Source organism: Nicotiana attenuata, chromosome 1, assembly GCF_001879085.1.
Source record: "Nicotiana attenuata strain UT chromosome 1, NIATTr2, whole genome shotgun sequence".
In the NCBI taxonomy this organism is placed as follows: domain Eukaryota; kingdom Viridiplantae; phylum Streptophyta; class Magnoliopsida; order Solanales; family Solanaceae; genus Nicotiana; species Nicotiana attenuata.
This window is the reverse complement of record NC_031989.1, coordinates 76047149-76061719: the sequence shown is the minus strand read 5'-3', so window position 1 is coordinate 76061719 and position 14571 is coordinate 76047149. Positions and strand designations below refer to the sequence as shown.

General features: G+C 39.9%; 1 protein-coding gene across 1 annotated transcript; it reads left to right on the top strand.

Moving 5' to 3' along the window:
• Positions 9079 to 14010, top strand: LOC109229029 (IAA-amino acid hydrolase ILR1-like 3). The gene is made up of 5 exons (XM_019394335.1): positions 9079 to 9565; positions 12251 to 12376; positions 12471 to 12785; positions 12898 to 13026; positions 13298 to 14010. Exons 1-5 carry the CDS (start codon positions 9194 to 9196, stop codon positions 13670 to 13672), a joined length of 1317 nt encoding a protein of 438 aa, XP_019249880.1. The 5' UTR covers positions 9079 to 9193; the 3' UTR covers positions 13673 to 14010.

Here is a 14571-nt window from a genome sequence, read left to right as displayed (position 1 = left end):
CGCGACATTAAATCGGGCGCTTCTTGGGAGGCAACCCATGTGTTTTTCTTCTTGTTTTCTTTAATTTTCATTATACTGTAGGATTGATTTTTGGGCTGACTAGTTGTGAGATGTTACAGGATTGAGTTGATGCCGTGTAGGACATAATTGAAAAAACGCACAGGTCTTTGAAGTTGCCAGTGTGGCCGCACTACCATTTTGTGCGGACCGCACTGGCAGAGGGTGAAGAAGTGATCTCTCTGAAGTTTTCCACCGCGGCCGCGGTCGATTTTGTGCGGTCCGCGGTGGTCCTCTGCGGCCGCAGTCCATTTTGTGCAGTCCGCAGAGCGATGCCTTCTCAAACTTGTACATAACAGCCCACGCGGACCGCGGTCCATTTTGTGCGGTCCGCACTGGTAGGTGAGAATGGGCCCCAGGGTTTTCTCTATAAATAGACCTTGGGGGCCTCCTTTTACTCTTTTCGCACTTCTGCCTCTCAGACCTAAGAAAACACTGTTCATCACCCTTTGCTTGCTCATAATTAATTGCAGGAACTTATTTGCTTTAATTCATCTCACAATCTGGTACCATAATCTTCCTTTTACTTGTTTAATTTTGTCAATTTCATTTAATTTTCGTTTCTCTTAGCTTCTATTTCTTCCTCCTCTCGTACTTTCTTAATTGCTAAGTTAGGTTCGTTTAAATTTTGAGTCATGTGGAATTAGTTAGCTTAATGGACTGGGTAATCACTTAGCAACACCTACTAGGTGCAAAATTGGACTTATAAGCTATATTTCATGAACCCTAGTTTGGTGCCAAAACTGGGCACTCAGTGCGGACCGCGTTCAATTCTGTGCAGTCCGCGGTGCCCTTGTGCGGTCCGCACTACCATTTTGTGCGGACCGCACTGATGGAATCTGAGAAGGAGAACTTTGGGCAGTGCGGCCGCGGTCCATTTTGTGCGGACCGCACTGCCAAGATTCAAAGGCTGTGGTTTTGAACCCCACTCCTGTGCGGACCGCGGTAGATTTTGTGCGGTCCGCGGAGTCCCCAGTGCGGCCGTGGTTGATTTTGTGCGGTCCGCACTGGGTACTTCTGCAACATGTCTTCAACAACTCTTGTTCTGCTTTTGCTACTTTGTTCTTAGCTGATTACACTGATACTAACAAGCTGTTTGAACTGTGATTGCAGACAATGGTGAGACAAAGGGGTAAACAACCGGGCAAAGGAGAATCCTCCCGGGGAGGGAAGAAGAAGATGATAAAACTCACTCCCCAAGCTCGGGAAAACATTAAAAGGACCAGAAAACTAATAAAATCTGCTGATAGAGCTGCCTCCTATTCCTCGGGGAGTGAGTATCAACCGTCAAGGGACATTTCTTCAGACTGCATGCCAGAATATGTTGAAGACTGGCCGGAGAGGTTCAGACTACGAGACACTCCTCCACCATCACCCATTACCCAAGCACCAACTAATGTCATTTCTGAGTCGTCTGAGGACTCAGCAGCAGGTAGTGGGGAATACTCCACCTCTCCTACAACTTCATTATCTGGAGAGGGTGCAGTAGGTGCGGAAGAGGAAGATCGGGGAGATGAGGAAGTGGAAGAAGGAGGAGAACCAAGGGTTGGGGTGTAGATAGAACGAGGAAGCTGGAGGTTTGGCGAGATAGGTTCGTGAGTGAGGTAGCATACCACAAATTTAAGGAGTGGTGGCCGGTGAGAAAATCGATACCGGAAAGGAGCTTCATTGATTGAGATCTTTTACCCCACAACCCCAACGTGCAGAGACAGTTTAGGACTAGAGTGGGCTGGGAACATTTTATGGAGGAATGTGTAGATGCCAACGAACACATGGTCAAGGAGTTTTATTGCAATGTAGCCCACATCAAAAAGGGTTCCAAAGTGACCAATGTTCGTAATAAGACAGTGTTGTTTGAAGGGAAATACCTCAACGAATACCTTGGCTTCAATGAGGAGGATGAAACTTTGTTCATGGCGAAGTTGGAGATGGGCGAGGTTCATCCTTGGCTAGCATAGTACCTGGAAATCCCAGGTACCACCCTTGACTTGTTGACTGCTGGAGTCAAGATATTGAGACGGACCTTGAATTTTGAAGCACGGGGATGGGAGACCTTTGTGTGTAGCAGGTTGGACCCCACGACACATGACCAGACCCTTCCTCTTCCTCGGGATGTGCTGGTGGCTTCTATCATGGCAGGGTACCCCATCAATGTGGGGAATGTGATGTCGAGGATTATTTCCATCGTGGGTGCGGAGCATGACCGGAACTATCCCTTCCCCAGCACCCTCACTATGTACTTTAGGTATTTGAAGGTGGACAAAAAGCCCTACGACGTCAGAGTCAAAGCAAAGGCCTCCTTCTCCTGGTACAGCATGCAAGGGGATAATAACCCCAAGAGCAAGAGTTTCAAAGGTACAGCTACTGCTTCAACTGGCCAGTCTGAAGAGCTAGTTGTGGTAGTGGCTCCTGCTGAGCCCTCCTCCACCTCCACAAATATCCCTCCCGGTCTATCCACATCCACAGCGACTCTTGCCGGTCCATCCACATCAGCAGGCCCGGAGATTCCATCTTCCCGGTCCCATCCTATTACTGCTCACCGACTGAGCCAGGCGCTTTTTAGCATAAACAACTGGATGTAGACGGCCTCATCTAAGTTTTCCTCTCTCACCACTGTGGTAGAGGCTCAGTCGACACCTCCAACTCCGCAGGTTCCACAGTCAATAGAGGATGCGCTCAAGGAGATACTTGATAACCAGAAGAAGATCCTTGACACTCAGGCAGCGCTCTCCAAGGTAGTTGATTCACATAGCAAGGCTCTCAAGGAGCTTGCTAAGGAGCATAGGAAGTTGAGGAAGACACGGGCCTCCAAGGAGTCCGTGAAGGAGCTGCGTGCAGATGTAGATAGACTGAAGGCAGATCACCTGCCTTTAGACTTATTGCTCCAGGGCCCAGCACCGGTAGTTGATCCAGAGTCGGAGCAATCATAGAGGCCTCCGAAGAGGAGGAGGGTGATTCCTAGAGCTGATGATGATGTCATCCAGTTGGCGGAGCCACCGGAGACTTTCTCCAATCAGCCACAGGATGTACCAATTCCAAAGCCTGCCCAGGTCCAGGCCCAGGTCCCAGCAACAGAGCAGCAGGCCACAGGGGACCAGTCTGAGGTCCCCGAGCACACAGAGGACCCAGGGACCACACATGACCTCATGCAGACAGACATGCCTTAGGAAGTCTTCTATATCCTTTCCCTATCTCTTTTTGTTGTTTTGTTTAGACTAGTTGGCATTGGGGACAATGCCAGCTTTCATTTGAGGGGGTAGGCCCTACTTTTTGCTTGATGGATACATTCAGATAACTGTATATATTTTTAGATACTTTTTATGCTTTCTTGATTTTTCATCTTTGGTCTGTATATATTTTGCTACAATTCTCGCACTTTTATTTTACTTCGGGTCTGTATATAAAGTTATGTTATATTGTAGATATTCATCCCATCTATTGTATATTACAAATCCCCTCTTGTATATATTCATTTTACTTTCCGCAAATTTTTCGTCTTTAGCTTCTCAGTTGTGATTCGTAGCTTCTTATTTTGAAATTTGCAATAAGCCTTTGGTTTTCTTAATGCCACGGTTCTTTCCAAAGGTAGAGTGTTGTGTGAACCGGGTGGCTCTTCCCAATGATAGATGGCGTGACAACCTTCTTAAGGGTTTGGGTCCATTTTTCTTTTTGTTTTTGGTAGTTAATAGTTAAGGGTGCCTCAAGAAAAGCTTCACTTGGGCCTAGCACATTTGCCTTTGATCTTATGGTCAAAAACAAATTATTGTGTTTAGGATGGTGAAAGTCGTGACCTTGAGACTCTTGTGTTGGCCGATAATCATCAAGTGGTTTTTCGGGACCATTGTGAGCTTAAATCTTATCTAAAGTCGTTGTGGGCCCCCGAATCTGTGTCTTTAGCAATCCCTTAGCTTGTGTGGTGAGTAATTGAATTGCAAGTCCAAGTCCTGAGCCATTGGTCTAGAACTTGCCCTGAATGTTTGTTGGGGCAAAATCCTAGGTGAATTTTAACTTGAGACATGATTATAGGCTCTCCTTGATCCAAATGATAGTTTGAACAATTCCATAACCTACCAGTGATATGATCCCTAGTTAACCCCTTTGAGCCTTAGACCTTTTTCTTTCATGAACCATGATACAAGCCTATACCCGTTCTAAACGATACCCTCTCTTGGCACCCGATCTTTCCTTTAGCACATGGCAAAAGTATAAGTTTGGGGGGAGAGACGAGGATTGCAACAAAGTGATAAAAAGACACAAAAATGAGGAAAAGGAAAGGCAATGAAAAAGAAAGAAAAGCAAAAAGACAAAAAGAAAGTTCAATATGAAAAAGAATAAAAAGGGATTCAAAGAAAAGCAAAGAATGAAAGGTGTGGAAACTTGAAAAAAGGAGAAAAGGTTTGAAATGCATAAGAAAGAGTGACAATGTGTCTCTCTAACCCCTTAGAAAGAAGTGAAAATGACTCAAAGCGTCAAGTGAAGGAATGCAAAATGAATCAAAAGAAGTGCTTAAGGGAAGATGGAACCCACTTAGACCAAAACATTCCCTACCCTGAACCAAAAGCCTTCACAATGTCTCCACAAAAGCCCTATATGATCTTGAGTTGAATGAAGCTTAAATTAGTGGATACTCACATAAGGGTCAAGCACATGGTACCTAGAGCCGGACTGTGACTTTTTCTTGAGAGAGATGAGTGAATTTCCATTAACCTCGTTTTGCGTGCCACTATTCTAAAGGTGAGGTTTGCTTAGGGAGAGTTGAGGATGTGTGAGTTTGGGTTCCACAATGACCAAAGTAATTGAAAGAGTTTTTTGATGTGTTGAGTCAACTCTTGATGCTCTTGTATCGCACTTGATCCATGGTTTCTCAAAGAGTAAATGTTATTAATGGTTCATTTTTATTGAGGGAAATTGTTAGTCCCAATTGATGCTAGTTGAGGTAACTTTAGGACAGCTGAAAATTTCTTGGATTTTCCCTTAAAGGGGTGGGTCTTATTTTGTTTGCTTGAGGACAAGCAAAAGCTTAAGTTTGGGGGAGTTGATAACTAGGGATTTTGACGCATTTTATACTCTTTCTTGCTTAATCTTTGATCAAATATTCTTACAAAATAGTCCCAAAAGGCTTACGAGTTGTGCTTGATTGCAGGTTTGATCAACAGAGTGACAAAATGTCAAAGATCGGCTCAAAAGGAGTGAAACTTGCACAAGTACCAAAAATAAGGCAATCTCATGTAGAGCAGGCCCAGTGCGGCCGCACACCACTTTGTGCGGTCCGCACTGGAAGATTCAGAGAGCTGATTTCCAGGCTTCAAGGCAGTGCGGCCGCACACCATTTTGTGCGGTCCGCACTGAAGGCACCACGGCTGCAGTCCATTCTCTGCGGTCCGCGGTGTGAAGATTCAGAGAGATCACTTTTCAGAGTTTTAAGCCATCGCGGTCCGCGGTCAACCTTGTGCGGACTGCACTAGAAGCCTCCGCGGTCGCGGTCCATTCTGTGCGGTCCGCGGAGCCCAATTTTAGAGAGATCAATTTTGAAGGCCAAAGCCCAGTGCGGACCGCGGTCCATTTTGTGCGGTCCGCACTAACCCCGCAGGGGCAATTTTGTCCAAATTTTTCAGCTTAGTATAAATAGATTCTTTTTCCATTTTTAGGGTATCAGATATTGTAATACGTAAGCTGCGCTCGTGGGTCGACTTTTCTTATCTATTTTGGGCACTTTTATGTAGTTTTAATCACTGAATCTTTGTATTTACTTTAGTAATTAATTAATATGTCTTTCTCTTCATCTATTTCTCTGATTTTCTCTTCAAGCATGAGTAGCTAGACCCATTAGCTAAGGTTGTGGCTCAACCCTAGTGTGGGTAATTGATGGGTGTTGTGATTTAAGGTTAGATTGACTATGGGTGTTTGTTATTTGGGTCAATTTTATGGTTTAATTTATGAATTAGTGGTTGCAAACACTAGTTTGTGCTAAGTTAACTTGGGCTCTTCTTGAGAAAGAGAGCCTAAGTCTCCAAAATTGACTCAATAAGGAATTGGGATGGACTCAAGAGATTTGATAGTCCCAATTAAAGGGTTAAACCCCGAGAGAGTAATACCCGACTTGAACCCTAGGTGCTTGGACAAATATGCATACCCAATTGGTCTTGAGAAAGTCAATTGGACAAAATCACTCTTTCTACCGAGAGGTGTAGAGTGGGTAGTATCGAGCAACGGTTATAACATATTCCCCAATCATGTCAATCGTGCCTTGGATGCAAGTACCCGTCAATTGGCCACCTAGGTAAAAGTCACTACCCTAGTGCCTTTTAAACCATTAGATACAACTTGCAATATTTAACTCTTAGCTTAATTTACTATTTGCAGTTTGTTAAAAGTAGAATTATAAAGAAAATCCCAAAAATGTTGAGAAGTGTAATTAAGAGCACATACGCATTCCTAAACTAGATAGATACTCGACTCCAATTCTAGCTCTCTGAGGATTCGATCCCGACCCAAAATCGGGTAAAAGCTATTGCGACCCTCTTTTGCTACTTTTTAGTAGTGCAGAGTTGGCAACGATCATGTTGTTGTTGAGAATCTTGTATTCCTTGTTGTTGAACCATGGGCTATGTATTGTTGTGGCATTGGTATTATTGTTCGAGAAATATTGCAGCATTGGTAATGTTGTTTGACAAATGTTGTGGCGTATGGGCACATGGTGGGACGAGTTGATTATTGTGTTGTGATGGGATGCGCATGCGACGGTATAAGTGTGGTGATATTGATGCGCATGCGGAGAGACAAGGGGAATTTATGCGCGTGTTTCTAGTAAGGGAAATTACTTCATTTAAAACACACGCGGCGAGATAAGGGGGCTAAAGCGCGTGAAGCTATTTCGGGAAATATATTTATAAAAAAATAAATGTAAGGCTCACACGGCGATATAAGGAAGATCGTGATTTGTGACTTATGATATGTGGCACTTCGAAGTGACTCTTGCTGTATTTTTGTGATTGGAACGGTTTGTGACTTCTTGTGTGTGTCATGCATTTTACATGATTTGTTGCATCGTTTTTATGTTCTAATCCGTGTCTCTGTTGTTACTTGATGATTTGGTTGACAAGATGAATTTACTTACATGGAGTTGTTATCTCATATTATGTTGGGTGTTGGTAACAAAACGGATTACAGTAAGGAAGTTGTTCTTATGTTTTACATTAATTGATTCTCAAATTGAACTCATTATCCTATTTGATGCTTTACTTTATTTGAATTGTTAGCACCCTTTACTTTAATTGATTCTTAAATTGAATTCATTATCTTATTTGATGCTTTACTTTATATAAATTGTATTTTATTTTACTTTATTTGATTCCTAAAATAAAATTATTATCTAATTTGACGCTTCACTCTATTTAAATTATTATCATGTCGTACTTTATTTAATAAATCCTTCGAATATTTTATGGGAAATTTTTACGGGTAAAACTTATGTTGTGGCACGAGATATTTATCGTGCGAAGGTGATAGATAATGTGAGCGCAGTGTGCCATGTGTATAAGATTCGTGATTGTCCTATGGTTTGTGATTATGAGGTGTGGTGCCTCAGGGTGATTCTTGTTGTAAATCATGTGTTGGAACGACTTAATTACTTGAATTGCCACTTATTTCCTTAATTGATTTCATTCATAGTTTAATTGTGTTCTGATTATTTTGCTACTTTATTATTTATTACTTCTTGTTTCCATTTGTTTTTTCTATCATTCCATTGTTAGTTTTATATTAATATTCTTTCCGTTGTTAGCTATATATTGATGTTCTTTCCACTGTCAGCTTTATATTTATATACTTGCACATGTTTATGTCTAGTGAGTGTTTTGACTTGAACCTCGTCACTACTCCACTGAGGTTAGTTTTGATAGTTACTGGGTATCACTGTGGTGTACTCATACTACGCTTCTGCACATTTTTGTACAGATCCAGGTATTTTAGATTGTGTTAGTTTTGAGAGTTGTGCCTGTGCGGTTGGAGACTTCGAAGTATACTTGTCGTTTCGTTGGTAGGCCTCAAAGTCACCATGTTACTTTATTTAGGCTATTGTTTAATTGTAATCCAAAATAGTATTGTATTTTGGAATGTCTTGTGTACTATTCATAGAGCTTATGACTCTATATTACCGGGTTTTGCGATTTGTAAAAGTTGTATTATGTTATTGGTTGTGTTTTGGTCCATTGTTCTCAATTTTATTTAATATTAAATTGTTATATCTTGTCTGATGTTGTTGTGTGATAGGCTTACCTAGTTGTAGAGACTAGGTATCATAATGATCCTAAAGGTGGGATTTTGGGGTCGTGACATGCACATTATATATAAAAGCTAGTATGTTTTCTACAAAACGTTGCTACTACTTTGACGGGGTCAGTCAATATTACTTACTGAGTATACATTGATTATTATACTCATGTTGCATTTGTTGCACATCTTAACTGCCCATATTGAGCCTGGTAATAATGGGATCTAGGAGATTGCGCAGGAACAGACTTGGAAACTCAAGGTAGAGCTGCTTTATTCGACCCATAGTGCCTTGAAGTCACCTCTATTATTTATCTATTAGTGTTTCTTTCATTCGGACAATACATATGTTATGTTTCATATACTTGGATTATGATTCAATTGTAGTAGCTCAACTTTGTAACACCAGTTCTGGGGTTGTATTGATGTATTACCGTACTTGTTTTGACTTAATTTATGTTATCCTACTACACTTTATTATGTTTTTAATCTTGTTCCTGGTTAATGTGCTATTGGTTTATCTAGAGGTGGGGTTAAGTGTTATCACGACTCTAATGTAATTTGGGACAAATAAAAAGGAAGAAGAATAGTGTAACAATTCTACCACGATAAACTAATTGTTGGTATAATTCATCTTTTTATTATTGTGTAACAATGAATTTACTAATATGACACAATAAATTTTAAATGACAACTACAAAAATATTTTATTTTGAAGTAGCAATACAATATAAAACAATTAGTACATACAATTAAAGAAAACAAACCAACCGCTACCATGAAAAATAAAATCAAAGTCGAATTATTTTTAGTCCTTTGGGAGTGACGAAGCCTAAGGACCTTAAGACTTTGGTGGTTTCCAAGGATGGATTCGTTTTGCATAGACTTGATACTCATATTGACATTGCTATCGACGAGCTTTCCGTACAATTTATCGGCTGCAGATAGAGAAACTCATTTGGGATCTGAAACGGAGTCACTAACTCGGGAGCTTCTGGAATCGGCGAGGCAACCCGAGTTCTTGGATTGGTTGAGAAGGGTGAGAAGGAGAATCCATGAGTACCCAGAATTGTCATTTCAAGAGCACCAAACCAGTCAACTCATCCGAAATGAGCTGGACTCACTTGGCGTCAAGTACATGTGGCCTGTGGCTAAAACCGGTGTGGTGGGAACCATAGGGTCAGGTGCTCAACCTTGGTTTGGTCTGAGAGCTGACATGGATGCTCTCCCCCTGCAGGTCTCTTTCTTGCTTCTTCTATTTACTATCATAAACCTGATTAGTCATAATTATGTTTTGTGAAAGAAACCCAATAATATTGAAAGAATTGAACTTATTTAGTTGTTAGTCTTTTCATCTTTTGGTTTTGCCATATTATGCATTTATGGCAGCCGAATTTACCATCCAATGATTTGTTATTTTGGTAGATGATTGCATTGATTTGGTTGGTAGGGAAAGGGGGGGTGGTGGTCTTGCTACAAAAACTTTCTGTAAACTGATTTATGGCTGCATTTTGTGAATGAAACTCATATCGGGTTAAGTTTTTTAGTATGATTATTATTGTTATTTTACTTTTGCCCTTGTGTGCATCTGTGTTTTTTTGTTTTTTTCTTTCTTCCCATCAGTTACTTATATACTGTACTGAGTTTCTCGAAAACATAAGCTTAATTATTTGATAGTGTAGCTTTTTTTTTTTAAACTCTAAATAACTTAGGTGAAATATTCTTTGATAAGGATGATTTAGGTGAAATAACTCTCACAGAATTGGTCAACTTAGCCTTTAAAGTCAGCTAATTAGGATAAAGTTACTTGGTTATTTTGTCACTCAAGGAAAGACATTAAGGGTGTGTTTGGTATGAAGGAAAATGTTTTCCATGGAAAATATTTTTCTAGAAAATGTTTTCATGGAAAATGAGTGGTTTTATCACTTATTTTCTCTTGTTTGGTTGGTAAGTGGAAAACATTTTCCGGAAAATATTTTCTATTGTTTGGTTAGAGAGTAGAAAATATTTTTTATGCAACTCTCCTCACGCCTCCCCCTCCCCCTCCCACCTCCCCCCACCCCTCCCCCTCCCCCACCCCTTCCCGAAGTCTCTAAAAATTGACACAACCCAAAGGAACTAATGTGATGCTTTACTTTTTTACGCAAAAATCGCGAATTTTCGAACCCGTAAACTTTATAATTTCTAAACACGTAAACTTCTAAACACATAAACCTCTGAACTCATAATTTTTGAACTTGTAAAATTTCGAACCTGTAAATTGAAAGATAAAAAAAATAAAACTGAAAATATATATAAAAAAAAACATTTTTTTCCTTAGGGGTGGGGGGGGGCGGGGGTATGTGCAGAAAAATAAAAAAATTGAAATCTGAAATTACAAAAAAAAGTATATTTTTTTTTGGCGGGGGGCAGAAAACAAAAAAACAGAAATTTTAAAATTACAAAAAAAGTAAAAAAAAAATTGTGGGGGGGGAGGGGGGGGGGGCGCAGTGAGGGTGGGGTTTTGGCGGGGATAGCAGGGTGGCGTGGTGACGGAAAAAAAACTAAAATTTAAAAAAAAAAATCCTTTTGGAGAGAGGAGGTGGGAGGGTGGATGGGTGTGGGGTGAGTTGGTGAGGGAGGAATAGGATGAGGAAGGTTGAGAAGGAGTTTTGGAAAATGTTTTCCCTTCACTTGATAAGGAAAACATTTTCCTCCAATTGGAGGAAAATGAGTTGATAAGGAAAATGTTTTCCTTAAATATTTAAGCCAACCAAACATGAGAAAATTGAAAAACATTTTCCGAAAAATGTTTTCCTTCGTACCAAACGCACCCTAAGAGTGATGAGTTTTCTTGATACTGCACAGGCTTGAAGGGTAAATCATATCCACCCAGCTGAGCTTTATAGAACAAGTAATGCTATAAATGAACCTGTAAACTATACGTAGTGATTGAAGAAGGAGAAATCACTTTCCTTGTGGTGCTAGGTGAGAGAGATTTTCAATCATTCTGTAGTTAGAATTTGGAATGTATAGCAATTAGCAACTCTACTTCAAATTCTAAACGTTAAACAGTTAATTAACATTATTCGTTACATGCTTGAAGAACAGATTGAGTCCACCTTAGCGTCTCTAATATAAGCCACTAAAAGTTAAGCCTAATCTTCCTTATGAAAAAGTAAGGGTGAAACTTATTCTTCGTGATGTGGATGCAACCACCAAACTGCTGTATCAGTTACATCAAGCATGCATCTGACAGTGTATACCTTCGGCGGCTTGAAATTACCATTAGTTCATCTTTTTGGCTCATTTACCATATTATCAATTTTTTGGTTGTTCTCACCTCCCTCCTTTGCAAGCCAATTCCTTGGTATTGAGCTGCTAAGAAGTTGACATTGTGGATCTTCTGTCTTTCTCGTCAAAGCTGCCATTTGGTTGAACTTTAGGAAATTGATGTGATGCTCACCTTATCTTCTATTTGAGGATTCCACCACAAATACACTATATGTCAATTATAACATACTTATGTGTGAGGATAATGGGACATTTTGGTGTAACATGTTTGGTTACAAGCAAATCATTCATTTCTTTCACTAGCTGGTAAGCAGAATTAGATTCAAATGGAAGGTTGAGAACAATTGCAAATTTGAGAGTTGAAAATATGTTTCTGAATTAACTACATATTGTAGTTTGGTGAGCATTACTTGAAACAAGGGTATTTCTCAGGTCACACTATTCTGTTCTGTGACCACCTTGGGAGGCAGCAAAAAGAATGACCAGAATATTGATCTTATTATCATCCTTGCTCAATCTGTGCTTTGTTAAATGTTTGTACTAGAGGAAAGAATTTCATCTTTGGTCAATCGTGCTTTCTCAAAAATTAGTAGAAGATAGAATTCTTCTACAATGAATAGACTAACTGATTCAAAGTGTAACTTTGAAGGAGTTGGTAGAGTGGGAGTACAAAAGCAAGATTGATGGCAAAATGCATGCATGTGGCCATGATGCTCATGTCACCATGCTGCTTGGAGCAGCTAGATTGATTCAGAACAGAAGGGACAAGTTGAAGGTAAGAGTTTTATTAATATTTGTGATGACTTAACCATGTATTTTTTTTAAATTCGAATAAACTTATTTGAGTTATACTTCACTCTGAACTGAAGGGCACAGTTAAGCTTGTCTTCCAACCTGCAGAAGAAGGATATGCTGGTGCATCCTATATGTTAGAAGAAGGTGCATTAGATGGGTTTAAAGCAATATTTGGCTTGCATGTCTGGCCATTTATGCCCGTAGGCACTATTGGTTCGAAACCTGGTCCTATTATGGCTGGATCAAGCAGGTTTACTGCAGTAGTGCAAGGGAAAGGCGGCCATGCAGCAACACCACATAAAACTACGGATCCAATGTTGGCTGCTTCTATGGCAGTTCTTGCACTCCAACAGCTTGTTTCTCGAGAAACTGATCCTCTAGAGCCTAGGGTACTTATCCTTCTGTTTCCAAATAGTTACAATATAATCTGCTTTTTGTCTAGAATCCTAAATTCCAAGCAGAATGGTCTAAAGATCCCTGTTGATTTGTAATTATATGCAGGTTGTCTCTGTTACATTTGTAGATGGTGGTCAAGCTGGAAATGTAATCCCTGCAAGTGTAAGGTTTGGTGGAACCTTCCGGTTCATGACCTTAGAAGGATATTCCTATCTTAAGCAGAGGATCAAAGAGGTATGCATCAGGGTTTTGCGAGGGGACTAAGTCCCTCCCCAACTTCTAGAGAACTTTTCGACCTTTTGAGCTTCTATATAAACTGTAGCTTTGCTAACTTCACCTGAAATATCAGTCAATAGAAGGGTCAACAGATAAATAATCTACAACTTACGCTTTTCATAATAAATTCTTCCACAATACCTATAGTCCAGCTTTCTAGTAATATCCTGTTGGGTATGTATTAGATGTTATTGTTGATAGTAACACTAGAAATACTTGCTACTCACAGATCATTGAGACTCAGGCAGGAGTACATCAATGTTCTGCCACCATTGATTTCATGGAGGAAATGAGGCCATATCCTCCAACTATAAATGATCCTACTATCTATGATCATGGTAAAAGAGTTGGAGAAATCTTGCTTGGCGAGAATAACGTGCAGCATTCCCCAGCTTTAATGGCTGCAGAGGACTTTGGGTTCTATTCCCAGAAGATGGCAACTGCATTTTTCTTCATTGGGACACAAAATAAAACAGCCGCGTCTGCTATTAAAGGTTTGCACTCCCCGTACTTCACCATTGATGAAGAAGTTCTTCCAATAGGAGCAGCCCTCCATGCTGCTGTTGCTATATCTTACTTGGATACACATTCTGAGTCAGAGTGAAATAATAGACATTGGTTGTTGTTACTGTTTGGCAATCGAACAATCATCTTGCTTGTTATAAAAAATGTTGAGATTTGGCTTCTTTGTTAGCAGAAACATCAATATGCTTGATTTTTTTCCCGCCAGATTATGTTTTGGATAATTCACGGATGTGAGATAGTTTTAGATAGTAGGATTGAACTGTTCACAACTGAGTTTGTCATGTTTCTTGGCTTTTTCCTCTCCTTTTTAGGGTCTCCAGGTTTATTTATGTTTTTATTCTTCCACAATTCATATAAATAGTGTATGCAAAACAGTTGCGAATTCTTAGTTTATGCAAGTGGAACAGTTTAAGTCGAGAGTTGCTGTTCTTTTAAGTTTTCTTTTGTAATTAGCAGTTCCTCATTTAAATATTTTTTCTTTTTAATTAGCAAGTTTGTGCAAAGTCAATGAATTGACTAATTTGATTCAAACTACATACAAACGAAATCGACGGTTCATTTAGAGCAAAACCAGTATTCCTTTGACTAATTAACCAGAAAAAGAAAACAATATAGTAATTCATTTAGCTGAAACCAAAATCAAGATACTAATTTTTGGATACGTGCGTCACACTAAAGTACAAACATACTGAAAATTACTTTTTATATGAAAGAATTTTTCGAAAACGGAAAAGGGCCATATATATTCCTCTACTTTCAACTATTGTTTATATTTACCCTCCGTCATACTATCCCACTCTATATACCCTTGCTGTTAGACTTTTAAACAAAAATGTCCCTCTGTCTAATAGACCAGTAGGACCCAACAATCAAAGAGACACGTGGAAGCTATATACTCATTTGGATATACCCATCTATTTAGCCTAACCCATACCCTTACAAATAATCCACACCCGAATTTGAGATCTTTTCCACTTC